Here is a 15,000-nt window from a genome sequence, read left to right as displayed (position 1 = left end):
GTGCAAATGATCAGGAGTTATTGAGGAGGGCTATGGCTTTGAGGAAGAAACTGTTCTGTGGCTTGATGTTTTTGACCTGATGGCCCTGTACCGCTGTCCAGAAGGGAGTAACCTCCCTTCCCTGGGGGCTTAGAGAGGGAACCTCCCCTCATTACATGCCTCTGAAGTGTGACCAATGACAGCTAATAGAGTCTGTTAACTGTCAGAGATAGAGAGAGATAGAGGGATGGGGGAACAGAGCGATAGTGGGGAGGAGAGAGAGAGAGAGGAGGAGAGATGGGGGGAGGGGTAACCTAGGGAGGCGAGACAGAGAGAGAGAGAGATAGAACTAGAGGGAGGGAGAGGGTAGCTTGACACACTCGTAAAGCTGTGAAATTAAAAATACATTATTTGATGGAAGCTTAAACGTTACCCCTCCCCCCCACCCCTCCCACCGGCCCCCAATCCACCCGCCTATCTGCCTGTCTGTAAGTGCACCGTGAACTCACACATGGAAGAAACTATTTCCAGGTGTGAAATGGATCCACCGTAGCCTTGCTCTGGGGACTCGAGAGACGGGAACATGGAAACTTGTACTCGATGAAGACCTCAGCTCAGCACTCCAGCTCAGCCGCCCAACTCTCCACCAGGGCCTCCCAGCACACCAGGGGAGGCTGGCGGAGGTAGAAATGGGAGGATAGGCTCATTGTAACGCCTGGAAATGGAATGACGATGGATGAATGGTATAAAACACATGCTTCTCTGTACCTCTACCTGAACTAAAAATTACATTATCGGTGCAATTATATAGCATTCATATTCATGGCCGCTCAGGTGTGCTCACCTGTGTGCGTGTGTGTGTGTGTTTCGGGTGGATATGGTGCGCCAGGGAGGATAATAACATTAACAGCCCTTTACAAACACATCAATAGTTCCCCTCTACCAGGACGCTCAGCTGAGCTAGAGGGACAGAGAGCTGAGCTAGAGGGACAGAGAGGTGAGCTAGAGGGACAGAGAGGTGAGCTAGAGGGACAGAGAGGTGAGCTAGAGGGACAGAGAGGTGAGCTAGAGGGACAGAGAGGTGAGCTAGAGGGACAGAGAGGTGAGCTAGAGGGACAGAGAGGTGAGCTAGAGGGACAGAGAGGTGAGCTAGAGGGACAGAGAGGTGAGCTAGAGGGACAGAGAGGTGAGCTAGAGGGACAGAGAGCTGAGCTAGAGGGACAGAGAGGTGAGCTAGAGGGACAGAGAGGTGAGCTAGAGGGACAGAGAGCTGAGCTAGAGGGACAGAGAGCTGAGCTAGAGGGACAGAGAGCTGAGCTAGAGGGACAGAGAGGTGAGCTAGAGGGACAGAGAGGTGACGCCTGCCTGACATGAGGAGAACACCTAATCATTCAGCCCTCATTTATACCGTACATAAAACCTACAAACCATGAAGAGAAACAATATGATTCTACGAAACACGAAACTACGAAACACATGCAGGTGAAGCTGCAGCAAAAATCAAGCATTTATGGCAGCCGATATCACCCCTTAAAAAATCCTGAAATCCTGGGGGGACCGTTTAACACTTAATCAGACATGGGTGGGGTCATTTGACCCCTGTGAGTAAAAAAACATGTTATATCTTTGCACTCGATCACATTTCAGGACCCTCCTTTCATGACTTTTCCTAGATGTGTGCGTTCTACCACCCAGTATCCTTACATTTTCAAAATCACATCAGGATAAGCTAGTATGAAGCTATTTTGCAGTTTTTCTGTGTAGGAAGCAGGCTAATTTACAAAGGTGTACATAGAGAATTAGTGGGTCTATTTTCTCTTCCACATTTTGTTTGGAGTTCAGTGGGTTTATTGTGACAAATTGTGTCACATTTATGTCACATTAGATAAAAGGTCCCATATACTAAATGGAATTGATATGATGAATAACATATAATGTGTTTAACAGGCGTTGGGGATGGGGACAATGGTGTTCATTCCCCGCTGCGTAGAGAAGGCTGTTTTTCCATAGTGCATGACTGAGGAGTAGTCGTAGGGACTGTTGAGGTTGTTGGCTCCTGTCAATCAAACCATTTAGCCTCAGGCCATATCACCACACACACACACACACACACACACACACACACACACACACACACACACACACGTACAGAAACACACACACACACACACACACACACACACACACATACACATTCACATTCACATACACATACACATTCACATACACATACACATACACACACACACACACGCACACACATACACATTCAGATACACATACACATACACACACACACACACACACACACACACACACACACACAATAAACACATACACACACACACACACACACACAAAAACATACACAAACACGCATTAGGTTGATACAGTATATCAATGAAATATTCTTCCGTTATATTCTTTCCTGATACAAATTACAAATTGTGTGTGAATAGCAGCGTAGTGTTGTAAAGTTGTGGCTCTTAAAGTAGGTAAAAAGGCACGGCTGTTCTAGTGTTAACAGTATCAAACATTTGAACAGATCATTGCAAAAAGTGTTGTAATTCTTTCCAAACTAATTCAAGTCTTGTTTATTGAGGAATATGATTGCCAATAGGCTCTCGGGGTGGTACTTATTATTGATTGTATTTATGATCGTACTAAAGGTTTGAAATGAATTGATCTGCTAAGTCTGTTTGGGTGTTGTGATGTGTTTTTAAGACCAGTAATGGAGATTTCAAACAACAAGTCTGGGAGATGTCCAGCTGCACTAAGACTAAACCCACCATGCCATGGTGTACACTGATCAGGGGGGATTAACACCATGTTGGACCTGTGGGCTTGGCCCTGGGGTCCTCCCTGCAGATGCTTGTTTAGGACTAGCAGCACGGACCCCAAACCTTAATCCTCCTGCAGCCACACCTGTGGAGACCTGTATAAAAGCCCTGGGCCGACCAACAGTCAGACACCAGCCTCAGTGCCGAGGACCCTCTCCTACTGCCATCTAGAACCATCCAGGACCATGAAGATGGAGCACAAGCCCTCTCTCTCCCTCCTGCTGCTGCTGCTGCTGCTGCTGGGACTCTCCCAGGCCCACTTCCCTCACATAGACGACTACGATACAGACGAGAACCAAATAGACCAGGACCACATAGACGACGACACTCCAGATGACTACACTCCAGATGACTACACTCCAGATGACTACACTCCAGATGACGACAATACAGATGACAACAATACCGACGACTACCTCATAGACGAGGACCAGATAGACGACGACACTACAGATGACTACACTCCAGATGACGACAATAGCGATGACTACCTCATAGACCAGGACCAGATAGACGAGGACCAGATAGACGAGGACCGGATAGACGACGGACCTACAGATGACTACACTCCAGATGAATACATTCCAGGTGACGACAATTCAGATGACTACGATACAGAGGAGGACCAGGCAGATGATGAATCTGGGCCTGAACCTGACATCGACATCAGCGAGCAGATTCTGACCACGAACAACGCCTCCAACGAGGTGCTGTGGGAGGGAGACATTATGGCACCAAAGACCAGGAACGCCATGACCTGCTTCAGAAGGAACTGCCTGTGGCCGAAAGGCAGAAACGGCTTCGTCACGGTGCCTTTCACCATGAGCCGTGCCTTCTCCAGGCGCGACAGGCAGAGGATCGACACCGCCATGAAGACCTTCCATGGCAGGAGCTGCATTCGCTTCGTGCGACGCACCAACCAGCGCGACTACATCAGCGTGGAGAGCAGGAGCGGCTGCTTCTCTAACCTCGGGAGGACCAGAGGCAGGCAGACTCTCTCTCTCCAGAGGGGCGGCTGCATTCACCACGGCATCATCCAGCACGAGTTCAACCACGCTCTGGGCTTCGTCCACGAGCAGACCAGGAGCGACCGCGACAAATACGTCAGGATCAACTTCCAGTACATTCAGCGCGGCACGGAAGGTAACTTCCGGAAGCAACGTACCGACAACCTTGGCACTCCCTACGACTACTCCTCGGTCATGCACTATGGAAAAGGAGCCTTCTCTACGCAGCGGGGAAGGAACACCATCACCCCCATCCCCAACCCAAACGTGAGGATCGGCCAGAGGCAAGACATGTCCAGAATCGACATCCAGAGGCTCAACAAACTCTACAACTGTTGAGAGGCAGACAGGAAGTCAGAGAAGAAGAGTCTGGAGGAGCTGAACATGACCTACACCTGCCACATGTCGTATGGAGGCAGGTGTAGTTAAACGTTTTGGTTTAATGTTTGGTGATGGAAACCTTTAAATTATCATTGTCTTACAAGCACATGCTTGTAATGCACAATAACTGTCATTACAAAGTACATCAGAACATGTTTGATTTGAAACATGAAAATAAAGATGATGAAAATAACACTGTTTCCACTTTTGATGAATTCTGATTGGCAGTTTGAGCAATGTGTGTGTGTGTGTGTGTGTGTGTGTGTGTGTGTGGGACTGATGAGGTTGTTGGCACCTGTCAATCAAACCATTTAGCCTCAGACCATATCACCACACACACACACACACACATGCAGAAACACACACACACAAACATACACACATACACACATACACACACACACACACACACACACAAACATACACAAACACGCATTAGGTTGATACAGTATATCAATGAAATATTTTTCCATTATATTCTTTCCTGATACAAATGACAAATTGTGTCACATTTTTATTTTTATTTAAAGGTCCCATACATCAAATAGAATCATATCATTAATACCAAAACATTTAGTAAAAGTAAAAAAATAAAAAACTGCTGGGCTCTCACTCTAATTTACTCTAGAACAGCCATGGTGGGGTCATTTGTGAGTAAAACATTTTTTATATCTTTGCACTGGATCAAATTTCAGGACCCTCCTTTCATGACTCTTCCTAGATATGTGTGTTCTACCACCCAGTATCCTTACATTTTCAAAATCACATCAGGATATAAGCTAGTATAAAGCCATTTTGCAGTTTTTCTGTGTAGGAGGCAGGCTAATTTACAAGTGGCCAACTAGTGGTTGTTGTGTGTAAATAGCAGCGTAGTGTTGTAAAGTTGTGGCTCTTAAAGTAGATAAAAAGGCACGGCTGTTCTAGTGTTAACAGTATCAAACATTTGAACAGATCATTGCAAAAAGTGTTGTAATTACTCAGCTCTGCAGTCTTGGAATTCTTTCCAAACTAATTCAAGTCTTGTTTATGGAGGAATATCATTGCCAATAGGCTCTCGGGGTGGTACTTATTATTGATTTTATTTATGATCGTACTAAAGGTTTGAAATGAATTGATCTGGTAAGTCTGTTTGGGTGTTGTGATGTGTTTTTAAGACCAGTAATGGAGGCTTCAAACAACAAGTCTGGGAGATGTCCAGCTGCACTAAGACCAAACCCACCATGCCATGGTGTACACTGATCAGGGGGGATTAACACCATGTTGGACCTGTAGGCTTGGCCCTGGGGTCCTCCCTGCAGATGCTTGTTTAGGACTAGCAGCACGGACCCCAGACCTTAATCCTCCTGCAGCCACACCTGTGGAGACCTGTATAAAAGCCCTGGACTGACCAACAGTTAGACACCAGCCTCAGTGCCGAGGAACCTCTCCTACTGCATCTCCACAACCATCCAGGACCATGAAGATGGACCACAAGCCCTCTCTCTCCCTCCTGCTGCTGCTGCTGCTGCTGCTGCTGGGACTCTCCCAGGCCCACTTTGACGACTACGATACAGACGAGAACCAAATAGACCAGGACCACATAGACGACGACACTCCAGATGACGACATTCCAGATGAGTACAATCCAGACGACGACAATACAGACGACTACGATACAGAGGAGGACCAGGCAGATGATGAATCTGGGCCTGAACCTGACATCGAGATCAGCGAGCAGATTCTGACCATGAACAACGGCTCCAACGAGGTGCTGTGGGAGGGAGACATGTTGGCACCAAAGACCAGGAACGCCATGACCTGCAGGAGCTGCCTGTGGAAGAAAGACAGGAACGGCTTCGTCACAGTGCCTTACATCATGAGCAGTGACTTCTCCATGTACGACAGGCAGAAGATCGACACCGCCATGAGGACCTTCCACGCCAGGAGCTGCATTCGCTTCGTCCAACGCACCAACCAGCGCGACTACATCAGCGTGGAAAGCGGAAGGGGCTGCTACTCTTATCTGGGGAGGACCGGAGGCAGGCAGACTCTCTCTCTCCAGAGGCGCGGCTGCGTTTATCACGGCATCATCCTGCACGAGTTCAACCACGCTCTGGGCTTCTACCACGAGCAGACCAGGAGCGACCGCGACAAATACGTCGAGATCCATTACCAGAACATCCAGCACGGCATGGAAGGTACCTTCCAGAAGCAACGTACTGACAACCTCTGCACTCCCTACGACTACTCCTCAATCATGCACTATGGGAAAACAGCCTTCTCTTCGCAGTGGGGAAGGAACACCATCACCCCCATCCCCAACCCAAACGTGATTATCGGCCAGAGGCAAGACATGTCCAGAATCGACATCCAGAGGCTCAACAAACTCTACAACTGTTGAGAGGCAGACAGGAAGTCAGAGAAGAAGAGTCTGGAGGAGCTGAACATGACCTACACCTGCCACATGTCGTACGGAGGCAGTTGTAGTTAAAATGTTTTGGTTTAATGTTTGGCGATGGAAACCTTTAAGTTGTCATTGTGTGGTAGCACATGCTTGTAATGCACAATAGCTGTTATTACAAAATACATGAGAACATGTTTGATTTGAAACATGAAAATAAAGATGATGAAAATAACACTGTTTCCACTTTTGATGAATTCTGATTGGCAGTTTGAGCAATGTGTGTGTGTGTGTGTGTGTGTGTGTGTGTGTGTCCGCCATTTAGTGGTCATAAAAACTGCTGCGGCACATCTGTACTGTAAGTATAGACAATAGAATAGTTTACAGGTTTAACTAAATGGATTACATTACCTTAAGTATGCTGGGGTATTGACTTTTTTACATTGTATTCCTTACGTTGTACTTGTTAGTTTGTTGTAAATAACAGGCCAGGTTCCCAGACACTAAGCCTAGTCCTCGACTAAATAACATCTTCAATAGAAAAACTATTTGGTTGGGGTTGAGGGGTTAATCCAGTTCCTGGAAACCGGCTCTAATAGATTACACAGTAGATAAAACTCAAGTAAATAAACAATAAAATGAACAGACCTTTTCAAAAACACCAAGAGACCCCTGCCAAGGAGCGGAGCTGGAGGGAGAGAGAGGTGAAGTATGCTCCGAGGTTAGCTTTACTGCAGCATTACGATTCTTCATGCAGAAGGGAGTAAAAAAGCTCTTAATCATTAATAATCTCTCTCGCTCTCCCTCTGTATAAATAGATGTTGTAAAAGATAATAATGTATCAATAAACACAATGCTATAATGCATAACACAACTGGACGTCGTCCAACATTTATTATTTCACGTTTACCTGTGGCGAGGTTCAGTTGAGTTGAAAACTCATTCATTCATTTGACCTTTATTTAAACTCAGAGACGATGAGTGACCAGATAAAATAACATAGTAGAAAAAACAAGTAAAACATAATCACATGCACAGGATAAAATCAAGAATAAAAAAACAAGGATAAGAGAATAAAAACTAAGAATAAAAGATAATAAATAAATAAAAAGATCAGCTAAAACAACTACAAACTGAAGTGCAGTGATTATAGATCAAAACCTTGAACTGTGGAAAGTCTGGAAGTACATCAATCTTTAAAGTGCGTTCTAGATCATTCCAAGAGCTATGAGCGCTAAAGCAAAAGGCAGTCTTTCCAAGGGTAGAATGTACGGTACTCGGGGGACAGTAAGCCTAAGTAAGTAAATTCAAGGAAGAGGATAGGCTTGGTGTTGACGTTCAGATGTTCATCTAAGACGCCTCACTCTCAGCTTCATTAAGGATCACACCGGGGCGCAGCCAACAGACAGAGGACGCTTACTCTCCGTCCCCGAGCCAGACGAGCTCTCCTCATCCCTCTTCCCTTCATCCCTCGCTCATTAAACCCAACACCGCTCCAATCTCCTATCACAGCAGGAGTAGACAGAGAGAGAGAGACAGAGAGAGAGAGACAGACAGAGAGAGAGAGAGAGACTTTTCTCCATGAAGAGGAGGTTCTGTTGATGCTCGGCATCAAACAACCTCAGAGGACAATCTGTTACACTGCAGGGTGTAAGGCCTGGCAGCACAACAATAATACACACACACACACACACACACACGCACACACACAGACAGGGGTTATTATACACCACTTTCACAAACTCACAGGGATGGACCCCCCCACACCACACACATTTCTTCCGTGGCCATTCCTATCAAATCTATAGTGACAGAGGTATAAAAAGCAAATGGAAATGGGGTTTTATAAACCTTTTGGGAAAAGAAGAAATGGCAATTATTCTTTGCGTGAGCTTAATAATTCTAGACCAGAGTTTAGTATCAGCCGCTACGATTGGCCCATGGTGAGACGCTGACAGGCCCAGGCTGACGTGATTGGTTATTGTATTCCTGTGAGTTGGAAATATGACTCTCTCCATGGACCTCCGGACTCCAATAGGGGAGGGGACAGGGGCCAGTAGACTGGGAGGGGGGAGGGGGGGGAGAGGAGGGGAGAGCCCCACCACCACTACCACTAAACCTGCCTGTACCTCTGAGCCAAAGTCAATGTTGTCCTTCCATTTGGGGTCCAATTTTCGGAGGTGAAAAATCCGTTGGCGCTGAAAGGATCTGGAGGGAAAGAGAGGGTGAAGTCCAGACCTCAAATTAATATATCACTAGGATAAATACTCTGGGCTTCCTGCCCTAGTCACACAGACACACACCATCTCACCTGCCTCACCCCCTCACCCCCTTACCACCCTCAGCCTCTCGCCCCCCCCCCCTCCCCCCATCACCCCCCTCCCCCTCGCACCAAACTGCTTCTCTTCTGCCTCACACATCGACCGACATCCTCAGATTATCTCAATCTGGAGATATAACGGAAATTAATTAATATAGCATATGAAACATCTGTCTACTAATCACTCCTATAATGTGCAGGCCTCTAAAGAGGACACTGAGATCACAGTAATGATTTGAATCTTAAAAAATGTCTGATGTTCCATTGTCTCTCATTGTCTCTCAATGACTGTGTTTACATGCACACCATATTCCGATGAATACAGGAATATGGTGTGCATGTAAACGCAGTCATTGTCTCTCATTGTCTCTCGTTGTCTATCTGAGCTATCTGGGGGCCAATTGTAACAGCAGGCGGGGACCACACAAACGCACTGAAGGCACAAAATGTGGAAAATAGACACACGCTAATGTCTATAAACATCTTTAATCAGTCCCTCCAGGATTTCAGGATGGGTGTTTTGTGATGTCTTGCCATAAATGTTTTTAATTTGCTGCAGCCTTTCTGAAAGCACCTGCATGTGTTTAGCTTTGGAGGACCATCATGTTGTTTATCTTCATGGTTTGTAGATTTTATGTAACGGAAATGGGGGCTGAGTACTTTAGTTTTATCATCAGGTCAGCCAGGGTCTTTTTATTTACCTCTGTAGACTATTTTATTGTCTATACTTATGGTACAATACAGCAGCAGTTTGTATGACCAGTAAATGGTGCAGAGACACACATACACACACACACACACGCACACACACACACACACACACACACACACACACAACACACACATCTTACTGCTCAACCTGCCACTCAACAAGGTTGTAAACATTGTTTTTTTCATCGTCTTTATTTCCAGGTTTCAAAACAAACATTTACAAACATTCACATTGTATGTGATAGGAGAGATTATAATGACCCAGCAAAAATGCATATGTGAACTACGAGCATGTGCTACCACACAATGATAATCTAAAGGTTTCCATCACCAAACATTGAACCAAAACACTGCCTCCGTACGACATGTGGCAGGTGTAGGTCATGTTCAGCTCCTCCAGACTCTTCTTCTCTGACTTCCTGTCTGCCTCTCAACAGTTGTAGAGTTTGTTGAGCCTCTGGATGTCGATTCTGGACATGTCTTGCCTCTGGCCGATCCTCACGTTTGGGTTGGGGATGGGGGTGATGGTGTTCCTTCCCCGCTGCGTAGAGAAGGCTGTTTTTCCATAGTGCATGACCGAGGAGTAGTCGTAGGGAGTCCCAAGGTTGTCGGTACGTTGCTTCCGGAAGTTACCTTCCGTGCCGCGCCGGATGTACTGGAAGTTGATCCTGACGTATTTGTCGCGGTCGCTCCTGGTCTGCTCGTGGACGAAGCCCAGAGCGTGGTTGAACTCGTGCTGGATGATGCCGTGGTGAATGCAGCCGCCCCTCTGGAGAGAGAGAGTCTGCCTGCCTCTGGTCCTCCCGAGGTTAGAGAAGCAGCCGCTCCTGCTCTCCACGCTGATGTAGTCGCGCTGGTTGGTGCGTGGCACGAAGCGAATGCAGCTCCTGCCGTGGAAGGTCTTCATGGCGGTGTCGATCCTCTGCCTGTCGCGCCTGGAGAAGGCACGGCTCATGGTGAAAGGCACCGTGACGAAGCCGTTCCTGCCTTTTGGCCACAGGCAGTTCCTTCTGAAGCAGGCCATGGCGTTCCTGGTCTTTGGTGCCATAATGTCTCCCTCCCACAGCACCTCGTTGGAGGCGTTGTTCGTGGTCAGAATCTGCTCGCTGATCTCGATGTCAGGTTCAGGCCCAGATTCATCATCTGCCTGGTCGTCCTCTATATCGTAGTCGTTTATCTGGACCTCGTCTATCTGGTCCTCGTCTATCTGGTCCTCGTCTATCTGGTCCTGGTCTATGAGGTCGTCATCTGTATTGTCGTCTTCTGGAGTGTAGTCATCTGGAGTGTAGTCATCTGGAGTGTACTCATCTGTAGTGTAGTCATCTGGAGTGTACTCATCTGTAGTGTCGTCGTCTATCTGGTTCTCGTCTATCTGGTCCTGGTCTATGAGGTAGTCATCGCTATTGTCGTCATCTGGAGTGTAGTCATCTGGAGTGTAGTCATCTGGAGTGTAGTCATCTGGAGTGTCGTCGTCTATGTGGTCCTGGTCTATTTGGTTCTCGTCTGTATCGTAGTCGTCTATGTGAGGGAAGTGGGCCTGGGAGAGTCCCAGCAGCAGCAGCAGCAGCAGGAGGGAGAGAGAGGGCTTGTGCTCCATCTTCATGGTCCTGGATGGTTCTAGATGGCAGTAGGAGAGGGTCCTCGGCACTGAGGCTGGTGTCTGACTGTTGGTCAGTCCAGGGCTTTTATACAGGTCTCCACAGGTGTGGCTGCAGGAGGATTAAGGTCTGGGGTCAGCGCTGCTAGTCCTAAACAAGCATCTGCAGGGAGGACCCCAGGGCCAAGCCCACAGGTCCAACATGGTGTTAATCCCCCCTGATCAGTGTACACCATGTCATGGTGGGTTTGGTCTTAGTGCAGCTGGACATCTCCCAGACTTGTTTATTGACTCCATATATGACTCCATTACTGGTCTTAAAGACACATCACAACACCCAAACAGACTTACCAGATCAATTAATTTCAAACCTTTAGTACAATCATAAATAAAATCAATAATAAGTACCACCCCGAGAGCCTATTGGCAACGATATTCCTGAGTAAACAACATGCTGGGGTTTTGAACTAGTCTGGAACAAATTCAAAGACCACAGAGTAATTAAAATACTTTTTGCCATGATCTGTTCAGATGATCTGTTCAGATTTTTGGAACCGTTAAAAGTATAGAGCGAAGCTGGTGTGCGTGTGTGCATGCATGTGTAATGTGTGTGTGTGTGTGTGTGTGTGTGTGTGTGTGTGTGTGTGTGTTTGTGTGTGTGTGTGTGTGTGTGTGTGTGTTTGCAAGCACATGTGCATGTGTGTGTGAGTGTGAGCAAGCACATGTGCATTGTGTGTGTGTGTGTGTATGTGTGTGTGTGTGTGTGTGTGTGTGTGTGTGTGTGCATGTGTGTGTGTGTGTGTGTGTGCATGTGCGTGTGTGTGTGTGTGTGTGTGTGCAAGCACATGTGCATGTGTGTGTGAGTGTGTGTATATGCGTGTGAGCGTGTGCTTGTGTGTGTATGTGCTTGTGTGTGAGCATGCACGTGTGGGTGTTCTATCTGTGTGTTCTGGGTGATATTAGCCTGAGGCTAACTGGTTTGATTGACAGGTGGAGGTGCAGTGGAGCACACCACCATGGGCCCAGAGGTGCAGTGTCTCCTGAGAGGTTCTGACAGGGCCTGTACTCACCCAGACCGCCTCTGCCTGCTTACAGGATGTCTATTCAGAACCCTGCCTTCACCTTGTACAGATCACTGTTCTGTTTCCATATCTGCAGAGCCACTGATGCAACGATATTGAAATTAATAAAATCTTAGATAACACACAGACGCGTACACGCACACACACACATACATACACGAGCATGTACGGACGCACGCACGCATGCACGCAAGGAAACACACCTGCACACACACACACATGCATACACATACACACACACACGCACGCACATGCACGCACACACACACACACATGCACATGTGCTTGCTCACACACACACACACACACACACACACACACACACACACATACACACACACACACACACACACACACATACACACATACGCACACAGCAGCAGCAGCAACAACAGCACTCCAAGTGCAAACAACAAGACTCGTAATTACTCGAGAGAGACCTGAAGGAAACGTTTAAATATATCGTCGTCATTTCTGACCGCTTAGAATTTCTCAACAGAAGAGTGTTAAACATGTCTGCTCCGTGTGTCTCGAAACAGATTATCGAAACAGATGTTCAATCACGCCCCCCCCCCCCCCCCCTTCACATGATGAAGTGAAACAGACGGACAGACAGTGCACACTCTGTGGAAGAAAGTGAAGGAAGAAAGGAATCTCTCTCTCTTTTTTTCCACCTGAACGAGAGAGAGAGAGAGCGAGGGGTAGAGAACACCCAAACTGAGACATTTCCAGCAAATCTCCCTTCACCTCAGGAGGAAAGAATGTCGAGTATTACTGTAACACGTCTTGTGTGTCTTCACTGACTTGGTATTCATCGCCGTAGCGCCCGTAGCCCAGCAACACATCTTTGGACACTATAACCGACACCGAAGTTAAAGTTCTGTGGGCGAAAAAATAAGAAAAATTGGTTCTGCACAAAAAGCCAGGACCAGAGCTATGAATTATCCAGGCCACGTCAATATTAGATTTACAGACACACACAGAGAAATTTCAAAAGAAGTGCTCCAAAGAGTTGCAAAAGAGCAAGGATGGTTATTATTGCCAGAGAGCCTGTCTAAACCAACCCAAGATGTTGTCAGGCCGCTGTGCTTTGTGTTTCTCTCTCCTGGCATGGCAACAGACAACCGGCTGTTAACCAATCAGCACGTCCCGTTTGGTTGGTCTGAGGACAAGCAGACAACACAGATGGGATGGGGTTCCAAGAGGCAGCGGGGGAACTAGATGTTATCGCCGTGACAACCACAGGTAGAAGAGGGTGTGCAGGTAGAGGGAGGTAGAGAGAGAGAGAGAGAGAGAGAGAGAGAGAGAGAGAGAGAGAGAAAAGAGAGAGAGAGAGAGAGAAAGAAAAAAAAGAGAGAGAGAGAGAGAGGGAGAGATAGTGGGGGGAGAGAGGGAGAGGGAGGGAGAGAGAAAGCAGACTGACTGAACAGAACACAGGTGTGCAGACAAGGCATCCATTTCACAAAGGCTGGTCTCCTTGGAGACAATGGAATACATACACTGTGATGTCATGACAGGTGTTGCTGTCATGTATAAGACAGGAACACAGGACAGTACACCACATTCCTGCATTCCTGAACACACACTGTGGAGTACAGTATAGGCAGGCAGGCACACACACACACACACACACACACACACACTCTGGAGTACGCACGTGCGCACACACGCACACACACACACACGGGCGCACACACACACTGGAGTACGGACACACGCATGCAAGCACACACACATGGGCGCACACACACACACACACACACCAATAACCATACACACACACACACACACACACACACACACACAGACACACACACACACACACACACACACACTCACACACACACACACACACACACACACACACACCCACACACACTGGACTGTCCAGTATAGTAGTATGAGTGAATGTGTTTGTGTATGGATTTTGTGCATCTGATTGACAGCAATAATATGTCCCTGATACTGACTTCATCCTGCCTCCTCCAGACAGTATATGAACGGTTTGGAGGTGAGGAAACTCAAACCCAGTCACCGACAGGTGTTCTGGTGTCACCCAGGGGAGGTAGAGGCTTGGGTAGGTAGAAATGGGAGGCCCGCCGTCATGGTAATGCACGGAATGTGTTTGATACCATTCCTCACTCCATACCACGCATTCCAATGAGCCCCCCCGTCCTCCCCTTTCTACCTCCACCAGCCTCCCCTGGTTTCACCGCCCCCAGACAACCCCCACCCCCCCTGCCCCAACACCGCCCCCCCCACCCCCCCTCCAAGAATGAGCCAGAGACCTCACCAGTCTCCAATCTAAACATTTCCCCCTCCAACCTTAACACAGCTCTTCTACTGTTCTATCCCCGAGTCTATCCATCCTCGGTCGGTTTGTTTTTCTCTGTCCGTCTCACTCCCGTTACCCCCCCCCACCCCCCCATACGCCCCCCCCCCCCCCCCCGTCCAACGGTGGCGGCTCCTGCACGTGCTCCTGTTTGATCGTTTGATCCTCTGGATACAGGAAGTATCGTCTTGCTCCGGGCGGCGGAATGTAAACGGACCGGCGATGGGTTGAATCATCGGTTTATTGTCCCGCCACTTTTGGGTTTATCTGACGCCTGGTGGAGGAGGAGGAGGAGGAGGAGGGGGGAGGAGGAGGAGGTGGAGGTGGAGGAGGAGGAGGAGGAGGGGAGGAGGAGGAAGGAGGAGGTGGGG

The 15,000-nt window shown here is 47.8% G+C and overlaps 3 protein-coding genes across 3 annotated transcripts in view; 2 read left to right on the top strand and 1 right to left on the bottom strand.

The window, feature by feature from the left end:
* The window catches only part of LOC308165634 (hatching enzyme 1.2-like), a gene marked incomplete at both ends in the record, with an annotated part of 6,172 nt that extends 2,007 nt beyond the window's left edge, over positions 1-4,165 (top strand). Inside the window, one exon of the mRNA XM_080539784.1 lies at positions 2,899-4,165. Coding sequence (XP_080395910.1) covers positions 2,899-4,165 — 1,267 coding nt within the window. The remainder of the gene's footprint in view (positions 1-2,898) is intronic.
* Positions 4,166-5,669: 1,504 nt separating this feature from the next.
* Positions 5,670-6,587, top strand: LOC308165633 (hatching enzyme 1.2-like; the record flags this gene model as incomplete). The annotated part of the gene is made up of 1 exon (XM_080539783.1): positions 5,670-6,587. One exon carries the CDS (start codon positions 5,670-5,672, stop codon positions 6,585-6,587), a length of 918 nt encoding a protein of 305 aa, XP_080395909.1.
* A 3,461-nt stretch (positions 6,588-10,048) lies between these two features.
* Positions 10,049-11,221, bottom strand: LOC308165632 (hatching enzyme 1.2-like; the record flags this gene model as incomplete). Its single annotated transcript, XM_080539782.1, has 1 exon — positions 10,049-11,221. The coding sequence occupies one exon, from the start codon at positions 11,219-11,221 to the stop codon at positions 10,049-10,051; it is 1,173 nt and encodes a 390-aa protein (XP_080395908.1).
* Positions 11,222-15,000: the final 3,779 nt, after the last annotated feature.

This window comes from Nansenia antarctica, assembly GCF_963989245.1.
Source record: "Nansenia antarctica genome assembly, chromosome: 9".
Lineage (NCBI taxonomy): Eukaryota > Metazoa > Chordata > Actinopteri > Argentiniformes > Microstomatidae > Nansenia > Nansenia antarctica.
The sequence above is the reverse complement of the archived record's forward strand: the minus strand, read 5'-3'. Positions and strand labels throughout refer to the sequence as shown.